The 25,821-nt window shown below is 47.4% G+C and overlaps 1 protein-coding gene and 1 pseudogene across 2 annotated transcripts; one reads left to right on the top strand and one right to left on the bottom strand.

Moving 5' to 3' along the window:
- Nucleotides 1-3,402: 3,402 nt before the first annotated feature.
- Nucleotides 3,403-11,977, bottom strand: UQCRC1 (ubiquinol-cytochrome c reductase core protein 1). 2 transcript variants are annotated; one of them, XM_077129408.1, is made up of 13 exons: nt 11,851-11,977; nt 11,427-11,567; nt 9,683-9,769; nt 8,406-8,535; nt 7,961-8,159; nt 7,286-7,365; nt 5,646-5,761; nt 5,312-5,455; nt 5,053-5,213; nt 4,854-4,939; nt 4,460-4,548; nt 4,059-4,134; nt 3,403-3,611 (listed from the first exon to the last, which is right to left on the bottom strand). In XM_077129408.1, the coding sequence occupies exons 1-13, from the start codon at nt 11,917-11,919 to the stop codon at nt 3,547-3,549; spliced, it is 1,443 nt and encodes a 480-aa protein (XP_076985523.1). In that variant the 5' UTR covers nt 11,920-11,977; the 3' UTR covers nt 3,403-3,546. The 2 variants fall into 2 exon arrangements, with proteins under 2 accessions (XP_076985523.1, XP_076985524.1); XM_077129409.1 differs by lacking the exons at nt 9,683-9,769; nt 11,427-11,567; nt 11,851-11,977 and adding an exon at nt 9,428-9,550.
- Nucleotides 11,978-23,575: 11,598 nt separating this feature from the next.
- Nucleotides 23,576-25,008, top strand: LOC143657921 (E3 ubiquitin-protein ligase Hakai pseudogene; annotated as a pseudogene).
- The last annotated feature ends 813 nt before the right edge of the window (nt 25,009-25,821 follow it).

Here is a 25,821-nt window from a genome sequence, read left to right as displayed (position 1 = left end):
TCTGGGAATCCCCCAGAAGGGTTCGCCAGAACTGATGCTTGAGAGCACCTCCCCACCCCATGTAGGGTCAGAGGTCCTAGCTGTTTTGGGTCAATCACGTAGGGACCACTGAAGTGACTGCTGAAGGCTGGGATGCAAAGACAGGTTCCTGGGGATAGAAGGGGCAGCAGCACTTGCCCTAAGAAAAGGGGGAAGCTAAAGCTGGAGATGACTCACACACACCCCCTCCCCGGCTGTGGGGAAAGGGGGGGGAGGGGGGCAGCCCAGACAATCCCTCAGGCCATAGGTCCCGCCAGCCACTTCTGTGATTCAACAATCCCTCGATGTCTGTCAAACCTCCTGTGTCTCACTCCATTCCCCTTGACAAGCAGTGCAGCACCCCCAGCAAGTTGTGGGCTTTGGGACCCATCGTGGGGAAACCAAGGTCCCACTGGGCTGGACCCAGGTAATCCCCATCACCATTATTTGGTAGGGGGAGCCAGGAAGAGGAAAGAACCTGAGTTATGCTTATGCATACGTGTCACCCCAATGTCCTGTACCCCTACAAAGTCCTGAAACAGTCAAAGGCAGATGCCATCCAGATGTGGAGGGACCACCCACGGTGACAGCTCATCCCTCAGGAATCCACCCCCTCCTTCTCATGCCCCCACTTCCCAAGCCCCAGGCCAGGGCCCCTTTACCTACAAATCCTCATTCTGGCCTGCCAGACTCTCTTCCTTCATCCCACTTTTCTTGAAGACCCCCTTCTCCTCATCCCTGCCAGGGTCTGGGGTCACCTGTCTCCTTTCCTCACCATGGACCTCATTTGTAGCTTTATTACTACCCTCTACCCTATTCCTCTCTCCTTACCCAGCCTGAGTTCCCACCTCCCCTGACTGGCTTCTGGTACTGAGGATAGTTCTCTCAAAACACACTCGAATCAGGGCCACTGCCCTGAGGAGGTGAGTCTTTGTATATGCATATCTCTAAATTAGGGGCTGAAGCCAAGGCAGAAAGACACCCCAAAAAGAGCAGCACCCACCAGGGCCCTGCCTGTTTCTTTTCCTACTGGTCCTGGATGATTCTGGGCAGACCAGAAGGCATGTCTATACTCACCACCGCCACCTGGCCCTTTCTGACATGCTTGGCCCCACACCCTCTACTGAGGATCCCCAGGCTGAGTGGGGAGAAATGGGGGCAGAGTTTCTGTTGGACTTGTCTCCCCTGGACTCCTCCAGGACCTGAGCACTCTGCTATGGCCAGAGCTGCAGACAGGGAGGACCATCCATGCTCTTGCTTTCCTACTGCCCAGGAAAGCTGGAGCTGCAGGGACAGCAACTCTTATCACTAACCCTCCCAACTATCCTGGAACATGGTGATGTGATCCCATGGGGCCAGGGACCTTTTTTCTGATGTCAATCTCCTTGACTGGGTCTGGGGATCCTCCACCTCTGAAAGCTGTGAGGGTGGCACGGAACCAGGCTGCCCCGTTACACAGGAAAGCCTTGCCTCCTAGACCCTCACCTCCCCTGCAGCAGCAGGGCACAGCTGGCATGTACATGGGGGTCCATCTGAGAGGGTGTTCAGGCAAACCCCACTAGAACCGTGAGGTGCCCACAGAAGGAAGGAAGGGCTGTTCAAAGAGTGCTGGAAGAGGAGGCTGTTAGGGAGGTTGGAGTGAGGTTGAGGATAACTGCTTGTCTGGAGCTCCTGTGGAGCTTCAGAGCAAGGGCATGGTTCTCCAAGGCTCCAGCTTCCACACAGAGCCTAGAGCACAGCCCGAAGCTGCAGCCCCTTCTGTCAGGGCAGTAGGGTCCCCAGAGCTCCATCTCTCTCCCTGAAGACCTCTTTCTCCCTGGATATCTCCTTCCCCAACTTCAGTCACCACCTATGCCAGATGGCTCCATAAGTCTCCAGCCTACATCCTGCTGAGTCCTGGACACCCAAAATCTCAGCCAGAACCAGGGCCAGTGCAGGGCAAATCATCTTCTGACAACCTCCCCCTCCCCCAGGGTGCTCCAGCCATGCTGGGAGGTACCATCCCACTTGTGTCTCTCTAGCTCACACCTGCTTTTCCTACAGCAGTGATCTCTACTGTCACCATGCAGCTTACCAGGGGAATCCAGAGTCCTTGTGATGAATCTGTCTAACCAAGACACTTTTCTTCACATTCACCTCTGATGCCCCTCCCCCAACAGATCAAGCTCTCAGGTGTCCAGCACATCTGTAGCCTTTGAAGGCCAGACCTCAGCTTAGAGGAGAAATCAACGCCCATCCTATCTTCTAGGGACTCAGAAGCAGACTTTGCATCTACTGTTCCCTCTGCCTGGTATGCTACATCCACTTGTCCTCCCAGCCATTTACAAACACCCCAGAGTGGGCCATCAAGGTTCTTCACTGTCCTGCCAGTTAGACAGGAGGAGAAGCTGGCAAGTTCCTCAGTCTGTTTCCGGGCTCTAGAAGCCATTTGACAGATGTTCCCAGATTGACATCTTATGGAAGCAGTTACAGGCGGAGCAACAGGGTGGGAGTGATGTAAGGGTCATTTGGGTTGTTTCCAGGCTGGGATGCTGCAGGGTATCCTGAATAGCCCTCTTTTCAACAACCCTTGATCCAGGACCCCTGCTCACACAACTGCCAGGCCCCTTACTTCCATCTTCCCTCTTAAGAAACACCACTGTAGAAGGACCAAGGAACATAGGAAGAGGCCTACCAGCCTACATGCCTTGGGGACCAACGTTCAAAGGGGTTGCAGGGGGATTAGACAGCCAAGTGCTCCAGCAGGTCCTGGCTGCCACAGAGAGATGGGGAGGGGATATTCAGGCCAGCAGCTCAGGACTTGCCTGGGACAGACCTAGTTGAGGGAGGGGGCTTGGGCCCCACTGAGCTCAGGGCTATTCTTAGAGCCTGAGTCAGCAGCAAATCAAGGCAAAGGATTCTTGCCCTGCCTGTCCAGGCAGCAGTTAGAAACCAAATGGGAACAGTGCCCCAGGCTATGCTCCTCCCAGAACCCAGGGTAAACACAATAAATAAGGCTCCCTCAGGGACAGCCCTCAACCCCTCCTGTGCATCCCAGGGAACTAGGGACCACCAAAAGGTGAAGGCACAGGGCCCACAGCAAGAAGCTTCCCAAATGAGCCCCAGAGTACTCACACTGGAACCCCTCCCAGGGCAAAGGCAGGGTCTATACCCCCCAGGGACCCTACAGTCCCACTTTTGGAATTGGCCAGCTGAGTAAGAACATCTGGGCTCAGTTCCCTACAAGCATCAAAGACTTCTGGCCTCCAGCTGTAGCCCTCACGCTTACCCCTGGCTGAGAACATACCAGTCTATGAAAAAACAAAAGAATCCAGGAGATGGGGGGAAGTTCTTGCTCCCCCACCCACGCCCAATGGACTTGAGACCAATGCCAACAGGACAACGCAGTTCTCAAGACAGGACTTTATTGGAGGTAATCTGTGGCACGCCCTCTTCCTGCAAGGGTCTGAGAAGCCAGGGTGGTATGTGTAGAGGGAGGAGAGGACCATGAACCTTGGCCCCGCCCTCTGGCCAGCACAGGCTTCTTGCCTAGAAGCGCAGCCAGAACATGCCACTACGGATCCGGTTGTAGTCTGGGAGCTGCTCGATGGGGCCTGTGGGGATAGATAGGGCGGGGCATCAGGGTGGGGTACCTGGCCTGTACAGGGACACCTGGCCCTGTGCCACACCTGGCTCCGAGCCGGCCAGAGCAGCACAAGGACAGGCTTTGAGTGGAGAGAGGGAAGAAAACATTCCCCCAAGGGTGCTGAGCCTGTCCCTTCATGCTCCAGCCCTCAGAGCCCCACCCTACATACTGAGGTACCCGTTACCTGACGGGTGTGGGGTATTGATGGAGGCACTTTGGCAGGGAGTCTGGGAGCTGTCAGAACAGGTTTTCTGAGCAAGAACTCCCTGGCAACCAGGTTATTGGGCAGAGCCTCTTGGGGGCCTCAATATGCTGCTATCAGTACAGGCTGAGGACTGGGGAAGCAGAGACAGAGGGGAAGCAAGAGAATGGCCCAAGGACAAAGCACAGATCACCAACCAACTTGGCCACTCACCCAATCCAGCCACTGCTGGACAGTGGTCATAGAAGTACTTGGAGCAGACCTCACGCACCATGCTGGCATCCACCTCCTGCAGGGCAAAGCAGAGGGCATGCTGACCGCAGACACCTGGGGACCCGCCTCAGTCAGCCAGTATTTTCCCAGCTGACCAAAAGCTCCCTCACCTAACCCAGAGGGGGCTGCCCCCAGCAGGGCTCTCCCAGCTGCAGATTTCCATAGGCCCCACCCATCAGCACCTTGGCCCTGCCCTCCAACCACACCCCCTCTGTGGGTGACAGCTGCCTAGGATACCAGGGATGCCCAAAGGAACATTCTCTGCTGTCAGGCCCCAATACTCCACCCCTAGGGGGTCTGTTAGGAGAAGCCTTCAGAACCTCTCCCGGGGCCTGTGTTACCGCAATCCGGCTCTCCCATTCAGACAGGGGGATGCGACGGCCATACGTCAGGAGGCTGCGTCCGATGTCCTCACAGACAGGGGTGGTACCTGTGAGGGTGGGGAGAGGCTTAGGAGCCTACCCAGTCCAGTTCAGTCAGCTTTTGGCTGACCCCTTGTCCCTGCTAAGACCCCATCATAATAGCCTACAACAACCTGTTACTGTAGCATGGGCTGCTGACTTGGCCCACCCCCACCTGCATCTGGAGCCTCCAAACCCCTACAGGTGGGCAGGTAAGGTATGGCATGACCCTCAAGATCTTCCAAACTTGGCTAGAAATGGTGGCCACTCTGGAGCTGTCACTGCCAGGATGTACCCCACCACCACTGATTCTCCACAGGACTGTAGTGCTCACCATCCAGATGAGACACCAGGGCATTTCTGAAGATGTTCTTGCCCCGGGCTACCTCGCTCTCTGTAGCACTAGTGCAAAGGCGCATCCTAAGACCAGAGAGGGGAAAAACATGCATTCTAAGACATGTTTGTGAGTCTCTTAGCCTCCCACTATCCTCGTTTAAAGGTCCCCACCCCACCCAGTACCGGCTGGCACTCACCACTGGCCTTGAAGGACAAACATCATGTCATCGATACTCATGCGATCACAGACAAAATGAGCACCCAACAGCCCAGTCTCTGCATAGCAGATGTTGAAGGTCTGGTAACTCTGGCACAGCTTGTTGGCCACGGCAGCTGAAGCCAACGGGCTGGACAGGTGCTGCCAGGGCAAGGGTGGTCAGCACCCACCCTCCTAAGTCCCAATGCCTCTCTTCCCTGAAGACAGGGCCCCAAGAACCCTCCCTCTCCAACACTCACCGTGCCACCACCATAAGTGCAGTCATAGTGGCCAATGATGGCATTAGCTACCTGGAGAGCCACATTATCCGGGTTTGCCCAGCCAGGCCCTTCCACTGCAATGGCCACATGGGCCAGGGGTAGGGCATCATCACGGTGGCGGATCTGAAAAAGTACACGGTGAAGCTGAAGGACAACCAGACTGGTGACCAGAAAAGATGCTGATGTGAGTGGAGTGTATATATGTGACCATGTGTGTGGACATGTGCTTGCAAGGCAGTCACCACAGGACCCCTTCCAAACAAGTGAGACATTTCTGGAGTCACATGGATAATGCACTCTTCCTGCGGCGTACCTCACTGCCAGTGAAGCGGCACGGCTGGAGAGTGGGCACTGTGTCCTCCTCGTACGTCCCAGAGACGCTACTGAAGTGTTTCTGGGCAAGGTCTAGCAGCTGTCGGTGCTCCACCCCTGCCATGATAAACAGGTGTTACTGGCCAGCCAGGATCTAAGGAACAGAGTAGGGGGAATCCCCGTGTCCCATCGCAGTGAGAGATAAGAGGAGAAAGACAGAATATCAGGACAGAGCAACAGAAAAGGATCCTACAGACAGATCCTCCCTTGATGTAGGTCAGGCACTTCAGGGTCAAACAGCTCCCATCGCCACAGCCACGGAAGAAAAAAGCATGGTAAGCTTAAAAACAGGTTTTTGTGTGACACAAGTGCTGATTCTTACCCTAGAAAAGGCATCACACCTGCATCAAGGACAAACAGAAAATGGCTGCTGCCAGTGTGGGGGATGTTGAATACAAGGATGTAGAGTCACTACTGGAAAGCAGTGATTACCTGCAGGATCCCTGAGAGCTGGACATGTTCGCAAGCAACATTACTAGCTCAGGCTCTCAGGGTTCCTTACCGATCCTTGCCTCCTCACCTCCACAAGAGACCTCTGCTGCCCTAGCATCTGAACTAGTGACCACTGTGGGAATGGGCAGCCTGCCCCAAACAGACAGCCAGCTGGCTGCCTCAGACTTTTTTCTTCCCTCCCCTGAGCTCAGGCCCTACTCTTCAAAAATGTCCAACATGTTAGAATTTTGAACTGTTCCTGGTTCTCCCAAGTTCCGGGACTGCAAGGCCCCTGATCCTACTCTTCCTATCTGTCTTTTTCACAGACCCAGCTGCCAAGGCCAGAATCTGGGGGACCATCCTTGACCCTACTCCCCTGCCCACCATGTCCAGACCCCTTTATCACATCTCCATCTATAAAACCATCTTAAATTCATCTGCTACTCTCCCTCATTCCTGCCATCTCCCACCAAGTTATCTGCCACAGCCCTCCTTGGGCTGTCTGCCGCCACCATGGCCCCACCACAGCAGCAGAGCAAGCTTTAAAATACACATAAAGTCACGGCACTGCCTCTTGCCTCTGCTCAGGCCCCCACTCCCCATCTAACTAACTTCCACCATACTTTAGGCCCCTGTTCATCAAATGACATATGCTTCAAGAAGTCCCTGCAACCACCACATCTGAGTCCCCATAAAGGCTCCCATACCACTCTGTGCTTTCCTTCCTTCTGAGACACGTCCCAGTTTGTCATCGTGTGACTCATCACATATCTTATGTCTGGCTTGCCCACTGGTAAGGCCACAAAGAATAAGCCTGGGGGCCTATCTCCCCAACCAGCCCATACCCGGGGGACAGTTTTTCCTTGGACTAGGTGGAGCTGAGAAAGGCCTGGAAAGGCACCTGCAGCCCAGCTGAGGCCAGTACTAAAGAGGGGAACAGCATCCCCATATGGCCATTCCCTGTGGTGGCAGCACAGTAGAACTCTACCCCATCTTGGAGAGCATGTGGTTGCTCCCCCTCAAGGATGGAGTGGGAAAGGGTCCCCAGTAGTGGAAGAGTCAGAACCAGGAGCCAGAAACCCTGATCCCTGGTAATTTAGGCTGCCTACTCATCCATTTCCACAGGGCTTCAAGGAACCCATCATTTACCTCCAGCCGCTGCCAGCACCATGCGAGGGGCCTTGTAATGCCTGCTGAGGTACTCGGTCAAGTCTGCCCGTGACAGCTTCCTGCAAGGCATACCATCATCAGATTGACAACTCTTCCAAACAACAGCAAGTTGCATCTCACAAAATAGGACTGAGGAGGCAGTCAAGGAGAGGCATGACCTCACACCTTTTGATCCCTTTCTCCCATCTCTGTAACCCACTTGTCTAAGGCCCAAGGGCAGCCCTAAGCCAGCCCTGCTTCACATGTGACCCCAAGACAGGCTCACAGTCCCCTCTCAGGAGGATGCAAGTGACACTGTGGGGACCCTCGAGGGATAGCACCGGAGCTCTCACAGCCCATCCCCTGCCAGGGGACAAGGAGCTACATAGACGGGATATCCAGATGCCTCTTCCCTCAGGTTGTCAGAATGCATGTGGAAATGCATCCTAAAACAAGGCCCAAAACGCAAGTGAAGACCACATACAAATACTGAAAAAGACTCATGGTTCAGAACCACATGTCAACATGGGAAAAACTCTTCAATCATGTGAATAAGGACGATAAAACAAGTAGCACAAGTATCCAGTAATTATTTGTGTTTAAACACACATTCATATGAACTGGCCTGGGCCAGAATGGGGAGTCACATTCACACTGGCCCCAGCCAACCCTCACCTGACATTCTCACTGGGCCCCTCCACAGCCCGGGCCAGGGGTGTGCCCTGGTACGCAGTAGCATGCAGGTAGTCAAAGACCACATCCCGCAGGGATGCATCGTTCTGCTGAAGCTCCCTGAGGATCACGTCACGCTCCTTTTCGATCTGTGAGTCTTCCAGGCTGCAGTTCTGTACAATGTCAGCCAGGAGCTCTACAGCTAGATATAAGAGGAGTGTGTGTGTAGCACAGGTGGGCCAAAGAAAGGCCCTGGAGACCAGTGACAGCATAAAATCCCCAGATCTGATGCCTCCTGACGCAATGCACCCCTGGTTGCCCTACTGTGATGATATACCATATGGGCATGCCAACTCTATGGCCAGGCTAGGAACTCCTCTTTTGGGAGCCTGTCCTCTGCTCCTCTGAAGCCTTCCCCACACTGTCCCACCCATGCACCAGCTGTTACCTTTCGGCAGGTCCTTGGACAAGGCCTTGATGTAGTAAGCTGTGTGCTCCCGTGTGCTGTAGGCATTAAGATGGGCCCCCATACTTTCTACCTCTTTCTCCAGAGCATTGCCAGGCCGATTCTTTGTTCCCTGTTACCAGACAATGGGATCAATCAGGAATCACACGGGAGCCCAGGACCCTGTCCTCACAGGCCAAGGTCCCAGCAGAATCACTGATCCACAAGTATCTCCTCAGCACACAAGGACTCGTGGGACACGGACCCAGAGTAAGCTCACCAAGAGCTAAGGAGGCCTTGAGCTTACTGAGGCCACAGCATTGTACACCCATAGGTCAGAGGGACCCACAATCTAGGAGAGAAGGGTATAGCTAGAAAAAGTGTTGCCTAAAGCCCAAAGTTCCCACAACAGGTTGACCTCGATAGTCCCTCCTCTTCTTACCAACACCCACAGTCAGGTAAGTTCACATCTTTATTCAGGAACTTCTATCCATCCCGTCCCACCCCCACACTATTCTGTGGTGTGTGTGTCTGTGTGTGTATGTGTGTGTGTATGTGTGTATGTGTGGCCACTTCTGTGAGGCCCAACCCCAGACCTATGTCTATGCATGGCAGTTGGCTGTCTAACCCCCTTACCCCCCCCCCGCCCTGAACACACACATACACACCTACACACACGCTGAGATTCACACCACCTCTGTAACTCTGCCGGATGGGCCACATAACACTGTACCACACCCCTGCCTGTGTGGGTATGGGAGGATCTCCCTTCTGTGCTCCCTTCTCCAACCATCCCATTCATTTTTAAAACTTAGTCTCCACTCTGCCAGCATGGCCTGGCCAAGGGACTATAATGGTACCAATGCCTACCCTCAAGAAAGCTTAATACCCACATTTATAACCAAGGGATGCACAGGCATTCTACCAGAGCAGGATGGGTGGAATGCCTGTGTCTGTGGGTTTTTTTTAACAATGCAAGTGCACACCTATGTGTGTTATACAAGTGCCTAGGTATACACACATACCACACACAGGCCTGGCCTCTCTGTTGAAGACTGAAGCTCCTGTAGCATCCTGTGTCTTTTGTAGCTTTAGGGTTCTCATGCAGGGGTTCACTAGACAGGTGCTCAATCAGGAAAGGCTAAGTCCATATGACTCCTTCCAGAAAGACCAGCAAGAGCTCCCCACCTAGCTCTGAGGCCCACAATAAAGGAGGTTGGTTCCTGAGGGGGACAGGCAGCCCCATACCCAGGGAAGACACAGGGTTTAGATAACCTCACCTTGAAAGCCAGATGCTCCACAAAGTAGCCTGCCCCGTTGTTCTTTTCAGTCTCATAACGGCTGCCAACGTCAATCCATACCCCGACCTGTACAAGAAGCCATCAACAAAGGTAACAAGCAAACCATCCTGGCCCCCCACTTACACTCCAACCTGGGTGAAATAGCACACACCCCAGGCAGGGGTTCATAACTCCCCAGGGGCAAGGGGAAGCTGCTCTTGTACGACCCCTGAGCTCAAAGGGGCAGCCATGCCCTCAGTATAGGGCACCAGCTGAGTGACCAGTCTTACTGTTTCATTTCTCCTTCCTGCCCTATTTCCTGACTGATTATTGAAGACACCCAGAAAAGTTTCTAACTTTGTGCATTCAACTGGTATAGTCACACATGAAATTCTTAAGATTCAGTCTTTTCAGTTGATTCTTTGGGTTCTTCTGGGCATGTTAACATACTGCTTGCAAACAACAATATCTTGTTCTCTCCTTTGCAAAAACTATACCTTGACTGTGTTTTGGTAATGATTTTTATTTTTTTCTCATTAAGGACGGAGGCTACTGATTCAGATGCTATATATTTTATCATGCTAAGAAAATAACCTTCCAATCACAATTTTTCAAAAAGTTCTTAATCAGACTTGGACACCAAACATAACCAAATGTCACCTTAGCATTCAATGAGAGAATCCTACAATTTTCTTAATGGCTACGGCAACACACCATTCACCCAATACGGTCACAATGGTCTAGTCTTTTAATTTACTATTTGTTCCCAGTGGATTGAAACTTTTCACAGCTACTTCTCTAAGATGTATGTACCATGTTTCATAATTTTTTTTTTTTTTTTTACGTGGGCAGGCACCAGGAAATGAACCTCGGTCTCTGGCATGGCAGGCTCCCTGCTGAGCCACTGTGGCCCACCCACATAAATTCTTAATGAACATTTACTTCACATCTAACATCCTGGTAAGGAATATGCATTTTACAATCCAGGGTATCCTATCATTATAACTGGCAGTTTCCTTCTGTCATGAGAACACAATGGTACACCTTACAATTTATGGCTTTTTAGAGTTCATAAAAGACAGCATTCACTACTCAATTTTCTTAATAGGCTTTGGGTTTTATGCTGGTGCCATGTAACAAGAAGTTGTTCATAACCTTTCCTTGTGTTTAATAACAACATATATTGCAGGACATTATTTTTTCATGGAAAACTGAAAGGGTCAGCCCATAAAACCACTTGGCTCTGGGGCTTTTGCAGGAAGGGACTAATTCTAGGGAAACGTGCTCACCTATTCATGTATCTATTCAAAATTCCTATTCTTGAATCCATTTTGCGGATTTGTACCTTTGGGAAAGGCATCCATTTCACTGGAATGTTCAAATGCATTTCTTCTGCAAGTGTATTTCTGGTCTGGCTTGGAGGTTCTGACCTTAAGCAAGTCACCTAACTTCTATGAACCCCATTTCTTCATGGTAAAATGGAGATAGGATCAACCTCTCATATAGACTGCTTAAGAAAAACCTGGAAAAGAACCTGGTCCCCTGCTTGATAGGCTAAATGACTACTGGACATCGCCAGAGTTGCCCCAAGAAGCCAATGGGTAGCTGGAGTCCGGAATCTGAATCCATATCACTGAGAGGAAGACTGAGCCCAAGGTCACACCCTGACCGGTGTTCGCCGAACTGGCGAACTCGGGAGCCTCCTGAGTCAGAAGCCTCCTTCCCTACAGCGCCCCCTACTCACCGTACAAGTAGGCTGGGTGGACTCCTCTGAGGCCACGCGCAGTCCGTTGTCTAGCAGGCTGACCTGTGTCTCGGGCAAATGCTGGAGGGCCTGGGCGAAGGTGGCCGTGCCCCGGAGGGCAGGCGCCCTCAGCAGGGCAGGCTGTGAGGAGCGATGGGCGGCAAGTCAGGAATGGGTGGTGGAACTGCTTTCCGGTTTAGGCCCACAACCAGGGACATCAGCCCCGACCCCTCTAGCAACAGGACTCACGTCTCCGCCCCCAGGCCTGACGTTCCCGCCCTCGACAGTGACCTTCCCGCGGCCCTGACACCACGACCTTCCCACCTCGATTCGCCGACGCTAACCGCCCGCTTCTATATGAGTCCCGAAGACATGCGTCCCGAAGCCCGCGCCCCGCAAACCCGCGCTCCCACCGCCACCTCACCGAGCGGCGGGCCCGCACTAGCACCCGCGCTCCACCGCCAGCCACCCGGTAAACCACGGACGCCGCCATCTTTTCGCTCCGGTAAACGTCAGGCCGCGCGTGCGTGGTGCGAACGCAGGAACTGCGCCTGCGCCCTGAGATCCGCCGCACTCGCTCCACGCCGCTCCCTGGCGTCCGTCCGAGGTATTCATCAGCGGTTGATCGCGCTGTCTGTCCTTAACGTCCAGTCGCGGTCCTTCGCCCGCAGTTCTTCACCCGGTTTCATCCGTGGGAGGCATAGTGCATGATGTTTCTCAGGAACCGCAGGCGCCCAGATCCATTGCCTGGCGGGAGCTAGGGGTCTGAGAGGGGTGCGGGGGAAATGGGGGAGTGGCGGGGACGCGGCCACCATGGGGGCTAAAGGACAGGCGTGGAATCCTGGGACTCTTAACCACTGAAAGTCACAGTTTTTTCTTTGATATAATAAAGTAGATTCAGATGGTGGACTTGAAAGAAGTTTTACAGCATATTGCTAAGGAAAGAAAGCATCAATTTAGAAACTAATTTGTGAGATAGAATTTCTTGTTTGAAAACAAAACGGACCAAGCAGAAAGAAAAAAAAAAAAAAAAGGCACGTGCTATTAGAATAAGTAGAAAAAAAAAATCAGAGGTCACTTCCAAACTGGTAACTTCTGGGAAATGAATTGAAGGGAATGGAAATGTAGAGACTATTTTTCCATTTCTGTATTATTTTAAGACAATTTTTTGTATTTGCAGAAAGTACATGGTACTTTGGGAATAAAGAATGCCTCTGAATTCTCCTTCCTTTACATGTATATGTGATCAATCTTGCTTGTAATTTTTATCATTAAAATAAATGTAGGGCCAGGTGGCTCAGCAGGCAGAGCTCTTGCCTGCCATGCTGTAGACCCTGTTGGTTTCCTGGTGCCTGCCCATGCAAAAATAAATAAAGGTAGGGGAGCATCTTTAAGATCTAGAGATAGGCAGTAGTTTCTTAGATTTTACACCAAAGCACAAGTAATGAAAGAAAAAATAGAAAAATGAGGGCCTCCTCAAAATGGAATACTTCTGTGCTTCAAAGGAAGTTGTCAAAAGCCTAAAAAGGCAGCTGACTCCATGGGAAAAAATATTTGGAAACCACATATTTGATAAGGGTTTGGCATCCAGAATAAAGACATCCTACAATTCAACAATAAAAAGACACCCCAATTGAAAAATGGGCTAAAGACTTGAATAGACATTTTTCTGAAGAGGAAATACAAATGACCAAAAAGTACATGAAAAGATGCTCATCTTTTCTAGCTATTAAGGAAATGCACATGAAAACCACAATGACATTTCATTTTCCACCTATGAGAATGGCCACCATTAAACAAACAGGAAACTGCGAGTGTTGGAGAGGATGTGGGGAAACAGGAACACTTACTCACTGCTCCTGGGAATGTGAAAGGGTACAGCCGCTGTGGAAGATTGTTTGGCAGTTCCTCCAGAAGCTAAGTATAGAGCTGCCATATGATCCCACAACCCCATTACTAGGTATATACTTAGAAGTGAACAGACATTTGCACACTGATATTCATGTGAACAGATATTTGCACACTGATATTCATAGCAGCATTGTTCACAATTGCCAAAAGAGGAAAACAACCTAAGTGTCCAACAACCAATAAATGGATTCACAAAATGTGGTATATACATGCGATGGAATGTTATTCAGCAGTAAGAAGGAACAAAGTCCTGATGCGCACGACAACATGGATGAGTCTTGAGGACATTAGGTTGAGTGAAATAAGTCAGACACAAGAGGACAAATATTTTATGATCTCACTAATATGAGCTAATTATAATGTGTAAACTCATGGAGATAAAAACTAGAATATAGGTCACCAGGAGATAGGCGACTAGAGAATGGGGAGTGGAAACTTAATATGTGCAGAATTTTTAACTAGGTTCAATTTAAATGTTTGGAAGTAGATAGAGGTGTTGGTAGCACATTATAGTGTGTGTAATAAACAGCGCTGAATTATGTGTGTGATTGTGGTTGAAAAGGGAAGTTTAGAGTCATGTATGTCACTAGAAGGAAATCTAGAGGTTAAAGCATGGGATTGTATAACTAGTAAATTTTGTGGATGATGATCGTGATTAGCAGTATAAATATTAAAAACCTCTTTCATGACCTAGAACAAATGTACGTTGTTATTACAGGAGTTAATAATAGGGTGGTGTATGGAGAAAATGCACCTATTGCAAACCATGGACTGTAGTTAACAATAATATTTTAATATTCTTTCACCAATAGTAACAAATATACCACAGCAATACTAGGGGTCAATAATGGGGGGAGGAAAAAGAGTATGGGATATTCTTTTTTGGGGGGGTTGTGGTTTTTTATTTTGGAGTAATAAAAATGTTCTAAAATTAATTGTGATGAATGCACAACTATGTGATGATACTGTGAGCCATTCATTGTATACTTTGGATGGACTGTAGGGTATGTGAATATATCTCAAAATTGCATTTAAAATTTTTTTAAAAGACAGCTATCTTTTATTAAAATCAGACTGAAATGCTTAGTATGTGTTCAATATTATGTGAGCTAAAATTATCATTAGGCATGAAAAATGAAGTGGAATAAAGAGAACCCTCTAACTGGTCCATCTTTCCGCTTGTTTTGTTTTTGTTTAATTTTATTTTTTTAAAATAGTTTTAGATTTAAAGAAAAATTGAGCAGATAATGCCCCGAGCTCCATAGGCAGACACTTCCACAACACACAGCTTTCCCTATTATTAACATCTTACATCAATATGGTACATTTGTTACAATTAGTGAACCAATATTAATACATTAATATTAACTAAAGCCTGTAGTTTATTCAGATTTTCTTAGTTTTTACCTAACATTCTTTTTCTGTTTCAGGGTCACATGCAGGATATCACATTATATTTAGTATGATATAAAATAGGCAATTATTATATCATAGCCTCCTGGCTATGATGGTTGTGTTTTTAACACAATTATTCATTATCATACAGGAACAAACATTTGAATGTGTTCTTTTACTCTGTGACTGGATCAGGTGCCCACACTGAACAAGATAAAAGAACAGAAAATGTTGATATAAGGGATAACATAGTGGTGATAAGAACGTTCCAGAAATATGAAAATTGAGCCTCTGTATCTAGATTCCAATGTGGGGGTGGGGATGGAGGTGGGGTTGGTGGTGTCTGAAATGGTGAACACCATACTCCTAAAAGCTGCCCGAAACACCCAAGCCCAGAGCCGATGAGCAGGTCCTCCAAGAGGTGAAATATCCTTAGCAAATTGGTATTGATGCCAATAGGCTCCAGGGCAAATTGATTTTTAGGTGACTCTTCTTCAAAGAGAATTATTTTTTTTTTCTTGGAACATTTGCATCTATTCAGAAAAAGAAAACAGAAAAAAATTCATACATACCATACCTCCCACCCCTCCCCCTCACTGATCACCAGCATTTCACTCTAAATTTATTTTAACATTTGTTCCCCCTATTATTTATTTTTATTCCATATGTTCTATTTGTCTGTTGCTAAAATAGATAAAAGGAACCTCAGACACAAGGTTTTCACAATCACACAGTCACATTGTGAAAGCTATTATCATTATCAATCATCATCAAAAAGCATGGCTACTGGAACACAGCTCTACATTTTCAGGCAGTTCCCTCCAGCCTCTCTGTTACACCTTAATTAAAAATGTGATACCCTATTTAATGCGTAAGAATAAGAATAACCTCCGGGATAACCTCTCGACTCTGTTTGGAATCTCTCAGCCACTGACACTTTATTTTGTCTCATTTCACTCTTCCCCCTTTTGGTCGAGAAGGCTTCAAGAGAATTATTTTTGTCTGCCACTCCTTTATTAGAAAGTTCTTACCTCTCCAAAGGTTTAAGACTTCAATTTTCTTTTCTTTAATTCAGTTTAACTTTTTCACACATACACTTCATTCACTCTTAAAACAACTACTTACTGAGCACCTACCCATGTTCTAGAGCTTGTTTTAGGCATCAGGGATGCAGTGAGGCCCCAGGAAGGAGCAAGTGAAGAATATGTATATAACAATATGAGGTGATGAGAGAGTTCTGAGTACAAATAAAGCCAGTTAGAAGGTGAGAGGGTTGGGCACGTTTGAGGGGACATTTGAGCCAAGACCTGATTGATGAGGGCAAATAAGATGTGGAGGAAAGGTATCAAGGCAGAGGCAACAGCAAGTGCAAAAGCCCTAAGGTGGGAACAAGCTTGTAGTTTTCAAGGTACAATAAGGCCTTTTGTGGCTGGGGGCACCGGTGGACAACAAAATCAGAGAGGCCTGTTTCATCCTTCAGGCATTGCATCCTACACAGTCATCGCAGGTTTCCGCAGAGAGTGTTGAGCTCGAATTTCTTTTAAATCATTCACTGTAGGGTAGAAACAATTGACAGTATCAACCATATGAATGCTTTAAATTGTGAGGAAACACTATAGTTCAAAAGAGTTTCATACCAGGGAAAAATATTTGCAAATCATATCATGAAGGGCCTATTTCCCTAATACATAAAGGACCTTCAATCCAATTAAAAAAAAAAAAGTTCAAATACATGACAAATAATTCACTAAAAAGGAAATTCAAATAGCTCCTAACACTTGAAAGTGTTGAATCTCACTCCCAATAAAAGAAATGGAAATTAAAACTCACTGAAAGAAAAATAGAAAAGCACTGAACAAAAGAGAATAACCAAATGGTCAATAAGCACATGAAAAAGTATGCATCATTGTTCATAAGGGAACTGCAAATCAGACCACAATGGGATATCACTGCACACTCACTACAAGGGCTAAAAGCAAAAAGGTTGACCATACCAAGTGGTGGTCAGGATGTGGAGCAACTGGAACTCTTGTACACTTCCGATGGAACAATAAAATGGTACAACTGAAAAACCTTTTGGCAGAATCTGGTAAAACTGAACATACATATAACCAATGAACAACTCCACCCCTAGAATACACCTCAAAGAAATGTGTAAATATAGGCATCAAAAGCCATGCACGGGGCAGGCAATGGTGGTGCAGTGGCAGAGTTCTCGCCTGCCATGTTGGAGACTGTGGATTCGATTTCTGGTGCGTGCCCATGCAAAAAGAAAAAAAGAAGAAGAAGAGCTGTGCACAAAAATGTTCATAGCAGGGTGGGCCACGGTGGCTCAGCAGTCAGAGTTCTCACCTGTCATGCTGGAGACCCAGGTTCGATTCCCAGTACCTGCCCAAGCAAAAAAAAAAGAAGCAGGCAAAGCTAACTTATGGAAAGACAAATGACATACAGAACAATAAAAATAAGACTTCTTGTCAGAAACTCCACAAGCCAGAAGACAACAGAGAAGCACCTTCAAAGGGCTGAAAAGGAACTCATCTAAGATCTTAGAAGTGAAGGTCATGGGTGCCTTTAGGGAGAAAAGGGAGTCATAGCTGGGAGGAGCTTGAATGGGGTGGTGAGGTGGGGAGCATGAAGACCAGACTTCTTGGCCCAGGTAGCTATTACCCAAGGGTGTTCACTTTGTGAAAACACATTAAGCTTATGATGTGGGCACTTTGCTACATTTTGTTCTGCTTAATCAAAACATATATAAGATTACTAAAACTGAACTTCCCAGCTTCAGCACATTGTTTTACCTCTCTGTGCTGCAGTCTCTTCATCTCCATAATTATATTTCACAGGCCTGTGCTATGGATTGACTGGTGTCCCTCAAAAAGACATGCTCAAGCTCTAACCGCTGGTCCTGTGAATGTGAACTTATTTGTAAATAGGATCTTCGAAGCTGTTATTAGTTAAGATGAGGCCAAATTGGATTCTGGAGGGCCCTGATCTAATATAACAGATTGTCCTTATAAGGAGAGGAAATTTGGACACAGTACAAGAGACAGATAGAGAGAGAGAGAGGGCCATATGATGGAGACAGGGATGAAATGATGCTACCACAAGCCAAGAAACACCAGGGATTGCCGGCTATGCTCTAGAAACCAGAGGAGAGACATGAAGCAGATACTTCTCTTTATGAGGAAGCATGGCCTTGCTGAAACCTTGATTTCAGACTTCTAGCCTCTAGAACTGTGAGACAGTAAATTGCTACTATTTAACCAACTCGCCCTTGGCATTTTGCTATAGCAGACCTGGCAAACTAAGACAGGCTGTAAAGGATTAAATTACCTAATAGATATAAAGTACTAGAACAGAGACTGCCACAGAATAACTATTATATAGCTATCAACAACAATAAGTTATTATGCCATGTTATATATAAGAACAAGATGTGTAAGTGCCACAAGATACATAGTAAGTGCTGTCTATGGGCAAAAAGAGGAAAGAAAACAAATATAGCCATGTGCTTATATGTTGCTTCCTGTTGAAACGCAGCTCGAAGGATATTAAAGAATGATGAGAAAGAAAGAAAGGAAGAAGGAGAGAAAGAAAGACACAGACGGGCTCAGGAGGTCTGAAGCTTGAGTTTACTTCAGACAGACTTCAGACAACTTTATTTTCAACCAGATCTTAGTTATATACCACAGGATGTCAATAGATATGCAGGCATTTCCTGAGGGAGCAAGATTCTTATCTCACAGTGTTCTTCATACTTAACATAACTGTTTTGGGTAAATATTCTCTTCCTCCCAGACTGCTCTACATAACAATCGCCACAGTTTACCGCTGCCATCCCGAGGCCAGCAGCTTGCAACAAATTCTGTAGGTCTTGCTTTAAACTCTTGGCTTCTACACTTATATGTGCTCAGGCCCTCCTGGCATGTCAGCTACTTTTGAGGAAGGAACCTGGGGCCTGGCACCCTGCAGACCATCCCACTCATTTATCCCAAGCCTGTGCTCCTTCAGGATTTACAGCAAAGACTATGACCATCATTAAAACCCCCTCAGCCCCACAGCCTACTCTAACAACCACCACATTTTGTATCCTCCTTCTAGCAGAGCTCCCCCAAAAGAGTTGACCCCATTATCACTGCTTGCAATTCCTCTCCATTCATTCTCTCTTGAATCCACTCCAGTCTGGCCTCTACTCTGTGCCGCTGAAATCACACCTGTGAAAGTCACCACTGAGTTCCATGGGGCTAAATCCAATAGCTGGTGCTCAGTCTCATTTAACATGGTTAGCCAGACCTGCCTTCTCAGAACGTCGTCTGTTCTTGGCCTCCAGGTTTCCATGCTCTCCCAGTTCTCATCCCACCTCCCTAGATGCTCCTTCTTACAATTCCTCCCATCTCCGGACCGTTACACAGTGAATGACACCTCTTCCCTTCCTTCTCAACACCTGCTCTCTGGTCGTCTTGTCCAGCCCCGTGGCTTCTGCATTGTCTGTATATACAATGATGGCTCCTGCATTCTTGTCAGTCTGCTCACCATCTCCACTTAGATGGCCAGTGGGCATCTCTAACTGAATGTAGTTATAGCTGAAGTCTTCACTTTACTTCCCAAACCTGTTCTTCCCATAATTGTCTTCATCTCAGTAAATGGCACCTCCGTTAATCCAGTTGCTCAGGCGAAAACTCTAAGAGTCATTCTTGACATCTCTCTCAAAACCCACACGCAGGCCTTCTGCAAATCCTGTTCCAAATAGGTTCAAACTCTGGCCACTTATCCCCTTCCCCACCTCATTGCCACCTTCAGGTAGGAAGGGAAAGCCAGAGAAGGAGTGAGACTACCAGGAAGTGCAACATCATAGGCATCCTGGGAAGCATGTGTTGAATAAGAGGTTAGCCAAAAAAGGAAGTGTTATTAAAAGGTCAAGCACAAGCAGTGGTCATTGCAACAATTTGGCAACAGTCTCTGTGATTCAGTATTTCTTAAGAATTTACTTTGTTTCCAGGGGTGACAGCCGAAGGTCCTTTCCCCCTCCAAAACTGCATACTGAATTTTGCAACACCATTACATGACCAGCCCTCCCTTCTCCACCCAAATCTGAAATTCCTTATATCCTCCTAGGATATAGGGAATCCTATACTCTCCAGCTTGTGACCAGGTCCATGGGGCTGTGCTCTACCTGGGAGGGCTCTGGCTCTCACCTTACCCTTCTCACTCATTATTTATTTGCTACACTAACCTGTTTATTCTTTTAGATTATTTTATAATGACTTTGTCAATCTAGAAGAAAAATTTGATTTAATTAAAATTGTATCAATCCTAACAATTGGGAGGGAAAGTGTTTTCCTGGACAATTGGCTGAGAAAATCCACAATTATCAAGTCCTGGTTCCATTTTGTTCAACAATTCTTCCCTCAATTTGTCTCTTTCCTATCCCATTTTTACTATGTGCAGGGAGAAGAAACCACGCTGTGCCTTCCACCTGCCATCAAACCTTCAAGCTTGGAAATCTCTTCTGCTAAGTATTAAGTTCACTATTTAAAAAATTCTGCTTTTCACCCAACTGCGGGTTACAGTTTCACCAAATTTTCTGCAACGATGTAATGCAGTTTCCAATAACACATTCCTCATTTCCTTCTGAGCCCTCCCCAACAGCCTTCTTAAAGTCTGGATATCTGCTAAGAGTGGGTTTAAGGCAATCTTGGCTTTTTTTCTAGCATGCTCCTCAATGTCATTTCAGCTTCTGCCCATTGCCCAATTCCAAAACCACCTCCACACTTTTAGGTATTGGTTTTAGCAGAACCCCTCTCCTGATACCAAGGTCTGTATTAGCTTTCTGTTGCTGCCATAACAAATCACCACATATGTTGATTTAGAACAGCACAAATTTATTTTCTCACAGTTCTATGTGCCAGTTCGAAACTGCTGTGTCTCCCAGAAAAGCCATGTTTCTTAATCCTCATTCAATACTGTTGATAGGGATCTTTTTTATTAAGTTGTTTCCGTGAAGATGTGACCTCCCAGTTGTGGGTGGACCTTTTGATTAGGTAGTTTCCATAGAGATGTAGGGTTGTTTTCCATTCTAGGTAGGGTTGTTTTCCATTAAGAGGAAACCATTTTGGAAAAAGCTTTACAGACAGCCAGAGACCTGTGGAGATGCAGAAAGAAAATTCCCCCAGGGGAGCCTTTTGAAGAAGGGGTAGAGAAAGCTAGCAGATGTCGCCATGTGCCTTCCCAGCTGACAGAGCTATTTCGGACAGCATCAGCCTTTCTTGCGTGAAGGTAACCTCATGTTTGTGCCTTAATTTGGACATTTTCACAGTCTTAGAACTGTAAACTTGCAACTTAATAAATTCCCCTTTTAAAAAGCCATTCCGTTTCTGGTATATTGCATTCTGGAAGCTTAACAAACTAAAATATTCTTTAGGTCAGATGTCCAAAATGGGGGTTTCTTTCTGAAGTGATGAAAATGTTCTAAAATTGTGGTGATGGATGCTTATATGTATAGACTAAAGATTCGTACAACTTAATTGGGTAAATTGTGAATGAGAATTACATCTCAATAGATCCGTTAAAAAAATACATTTTAAAAAAAGTTCAACACTTGTGGCATAATTTTATTCTTGGCCTGGTAGCTTAATCTTTTTCTCTCCCTCCCTCGCCATTTTGGCATGTCCGGTTCTTCTAGGCCTCTGAATTACAAGCCTCACCGGCGACTAGTGATGATGCAGTCTTGTCTCTTTAACCCTATTGGCCTTCTCCTTAGTCCTCCACCTACCCAACATCCTCTGCTACGGGTACACTCAGGAACAGCATCTCTATGGTCACAGTCACTCATCCGTCCTCCCTGTGTGATTGGCTATCCTCCCCTGGAGGCCACGCCCTAACTCCGCCTCTCCTCAAACTGTATATAATCCAGGGCTCACCGAGACTCGTGGTCTTTAGCTACTGGCGGCCCTGGCATAAGCGTCTACCAACAATAAAGCTACCTCGCTTCATGCCTTAATTGACTCGGCCTCCAGTCCTTTAGACCCGCAGCGAGGTCTCCTGCGCGCGCCCCTTGGACCCAGACCCCTGGCTCGAGCCCCTTTTCTGCGTGCGGCAGTGTCGTCTAGCAAGCAGTGAGAAGCTGAGGAGTAGAGGGTCCCCGATAGTTTAGCGGTTGGGCCAAACCGCAAACACTGGCTGTCAGCTAAGGAGGGCTCCAGCTTCTAGAGGCCACCAGAAAATTCTTGGCTCATTACTTCTTTTCACCATCTTCAGAACCAGCAACAGAGGGGCATGTCCCTCTCACACTCTGAGTCTCTCCAACCAACTCTTCTGCCTTCTGCAGCTTTTTAGAGCTCATGTGATTACACTGGACCCATCCAAATAATCTAGGGTGATCTCTTTAAGCTCTCTGACTTTAGTTCCATCTGCTGAATTCATTTTCCCCTGTAATATAACATAAACAGAGGCTCCAGGGACTAGGGCTTGAATATCCTTGGAGGGGGGGAGGCATCATCTTGCCCTCCACCTTCTCCCAGGGAGCCACCCACCTCCTGCCTCTCCCCAGCCTGCTGCCTCCTGCTATCCAGACCCCCTTGCCTCCCCTTACAGGTCCTGGACCATTTGTCAAGGTCTGCCCACCCCCTCTGACCTGGCCTTTGTACTTGCTTATACTGACTACAGCTGTTTCCTCCTCCACCAGTTGCCCACCTCAGCCTTCAGGTGCCAGCAGCAAGCCCACCCCCGCCCCACCCCAGCTGGAGCCAGCATGCCTCTCCACTGAGTAATTGCCTCTTGGGATCTACTTCACCTCTTGCACCCCCCAGTTTGTGAGTGAGTAAGGAAAGAGTTAGGTCTATTCTGTACATCTGTGGATTGTGGGATTCACGATGGGGCTGGCAAAGAGTAGGCGCTCAGTAAAACTTGAAGAATGCAGAGGTGGACCTCATAAGAGGCTGATGAGGCTCGAACTTAAGTATCCTTCGATTGTGTGCCCCTTCCAGGCCTCGGGAAGGACCCCAGTGCTTGTCCGCAGGATCAAATGGTCTTGAAAAATGTGCAAAATGAAGATGTTGTAACGGCAGTCAATTAGGACCTCAGTCCTTTCCCACTCGGACTCCTTTCCACCCTACTTCCCCTCATGGGGTAGGGCGGGGAGCACTGGAGAGGCTGTGGAATTTTCGAGATGAACCAAGGGGAAGGTGGGTTGGGAATTATTGCTGGTTGGGGTCTCTGGGAAGCAGATTCTGAGAGGGAGCTCAGAGCGTAAGGTGTTCATCCAGAGTCCCTTGTGGTCAGCACCTGAGGGAGGGATGGAAAGCGTTGGGCCCAGGGAGACCAGCCGCGAGGGGCCTCTCAGTTACTGAGGCACACCTATCTGCTGGCCCCTTCCCAGCAGTGGACAGCAGCAGGTCCTCCTTGAAGGGGATCTGGGCGATACAGCCCGAGCCTACTACAAGGACACACCTGGTTTCCTTATAGGGGACATTTAGGTGGTTTGCTCTACCACTATGTACAGTTTTCATTCCTGTCCTAGTGTGGAACTGGCCTCGGGAACCACCTGCCAGTCAGAGCTTGTGCCTCAGGCCAGAAATGCAAGGTCCTATTGCATTAAGAACCTGCCCCACAGGGCCCAATGCTGGAAAAATCATGAGCCGTGGAGGGAAAAGGAGGTTTGAAATGTACGGAGTCAGAAGCTTATCTGTGGAAAATTCTTCAATTCTTATATGAAAGTTGGTGGCAGTTTCCCAAATTTGATAATAATCCAGAATTCTTATGAGATACCATTGAAAATAGGTTGGGAAGTGAAAAAACTTTTCTAATTTAAACACAAAGGAAGACTGTGCTCTGAGAGTCGAATCATGGCTCACACTGATAACGAGTTAGAAGGCAGTAATTGTTCTGGATCATTGGGCGGTCTTGAAGTTCATAGATGAATTCCTATAAAGCACACAAACAAAACCAAACTTGCGCCTTGAACTACAAGGACAGTAACCAGGATGCCTGCAAAGGCTCCACCTGGTGATGAAGAAGGATTTGATTATAATGAAGAATGGCTTGACTGTAAAGGGGGAGAAATATTTGGAAATCAGTGAAGATTTCCTGGACGTCTTTCTTGGGATTTTCAGATAAACATCGTAGGTGAAAAGGATGATATTCCAGTTTTCATTTCTGTGACAAATGTGGTCTGCCTATTAAAGTCTATGGGTGAATGATCCATGCCAGCAGGTTTTTCACCTGATAAAAAGGGAGATAAGATGTGTCCAGGGTGTAGCGATTCTGTGCAGTGAACTGAGCAGTGTACACGAGGTTCTCTCTTCATGGGTAGCTTTGTTCAAGGGTAGCATTGTTCAAGGGTATAAGAGAACGTATTGTCTCAAAGAGACTTACAGGTTTATATCAACCACTGCCATAAGAGCACTGGAAAACCTGTTACCCAGGCTTCACTTGAAAATGTTCATCCTCCTATTGCCCGGCCCCTGCAACTGAGATCCCTGAACATCTTATAATGCCACACGAGCCGTATTCTGCCAAAGCATCACATCGTGATGCCACCTCCTCCTTTGCAACACGTGCCCCGCGAGCACTTCGACCCAGCACATGAGACTATTTTGTGCTCCTCCAGCAGAATTATCCATGGCCCCACCTCATTCCGTCAGTCAGGAAACCTTTTGAATCTCAATAAGAAAACACAGCAATTTATTAACTGTTCCTATTCAGGATGATTCCAATTCGGGTGCTGGAGTACCACCACCTTCTGCCCTAGCCCCTCCCTGCTCACCATCATCCTGCAGAGCAGGGTCAATCAGTGGCATGGCACTCTCATCACACTATGCCTCCACCGCAATGTTGTGCACCATCCCCACCTCCTCCACCACCACTAAGCCATCCAGTGCCACATCCCCCCCAGGCCGCAGGTGCTCCCCACTTGGTTTATAGCCAAGCCCCACCTTCACCAATGACCTCTGCTCCACCACCAATAAGCCCTCCCCCTGGACATAAGATTGTCCAGATGCCACCTCATATGAGTCATCCTCCTCTGGGACCTCCCCCACCTCAACATGGCAGTCCAGCTGTGAGTGCAGCCCCTCCTCACTGTTCTAATCCTAACTCTTTACCCCTGTTCACTGAAGATCAAGGAACTCATTTACACAACTGGGGGAATGAGTCCTGGTACATGGGCTGCACCAGAGCACTGCCTCCTTCTCCACGAATGCAGGGTCCACCTTCTCAAACCCTACATCCTGGACCACATCATCCAGATCAGATGAGATACAGACCATATTACCAATGATGATAGTATTTTGAACTGAAAGTATGATGAGGAAAAACTTTGCATATAATCAGACTTTTAAGTAAGCTTTGACTATTTCAGAATGGAAAAGCACCTCTTACAGAGATAGCTAAAACACTTAGGGTCTGGTCTCTTAAAATTGTTTTAAGCCTTGACCTTAGGACTGATTTCAGGTACTGTACTGTAGTGCAGGTAGTGGCTCAGTTGAACACAGTTTATTGTAACAACTTTGTTCCTGTAGTGTGGTAAATTGAACTAAAGGTGACCATTTGTAATGTTTCCTTAATTTTTTTTCATTGTCCCACTTTTAAAAGCATTGCTTCTGTTAAAGCCAAATGTTTAATTTTTGTTGTGATACATTTTGTTAACTTGTGTAAAAGGATTAAATTTCGATATGATTGTAAAAATGCTATTTTTATGTGAATTTAGGTCAGCTATATGATGTCTTTTTAATTTTTTTTTTGCATGGGCAGGCACCAGGAATCAAACCCAGGTCTCAGGCATGGCAGGCAAGAACTCTGCCACTGAGCCACCATGGCCTGCCCAAACGTCTTTTTTAAGAAAAAAAGATACATTCTACCATCTATTTCCCAAAGTTACAATAAAGTCCTAAAAGTTAAAAAAAAAAAAATTACTAGAATTTACTATAAGGCTGACAGTTGGTGAATTATTTCATGTTAGGTTCTGAAATTTTGAGCTATAATATGTATAAAATATACTTCACTTGGATGCCTTTTAATTTTTAGGCAGCCTCAGGATCACCAAAATATATTGGAATTCCAGTACAAGATACATTTATGTTTGTAATGTTAA

The sequence above is a fragment of the Tamandua tetradactyla genome, chromosome 15 (genome assembly GCF_023851605.1).
Source record: "Tamandua tetradactyla isolate mTamTet1 chromosome 15, mTamTet1.pri, whole genome shotgun sequence".
NCBI classification, from domain to species: domain Eukaryota; kingdom Metazoa; phylum Chordata; class Mammalia; order Pilosa; family Myrmecophagidae; genus Tamandua; species Tamandua tetradactyla.
The sequence above is the reverse complement of the archived record's forward strand: the minus strand, read 5'-3'. Positions and strand labels throughout refer to the sequence as shown.

Coding starts and splice junctions, on each gene's coding strand:
- UQCRC1 (XM_077129408.1), bottom strand. CDS start 11,919: ATGGCGGCGTCCGTGGTTTACCGGGTGGCTGGCGGTGGAGCGCGGGTG. Junction 5,456..5,645: donor GCCGCTTCACTGGCAGTGAG/GTACGCCGCAGG, acceptor GTACTTTTTCAG/ATCCGCCACCGTGATGATGC. Junction 4,135..4,459: donor AATGGGAGAGCCGGATTGCG/GTAACACAGGCC, acceptor TTTGCCCTGCAG/GAGGTGGATGCCAGCATGGT.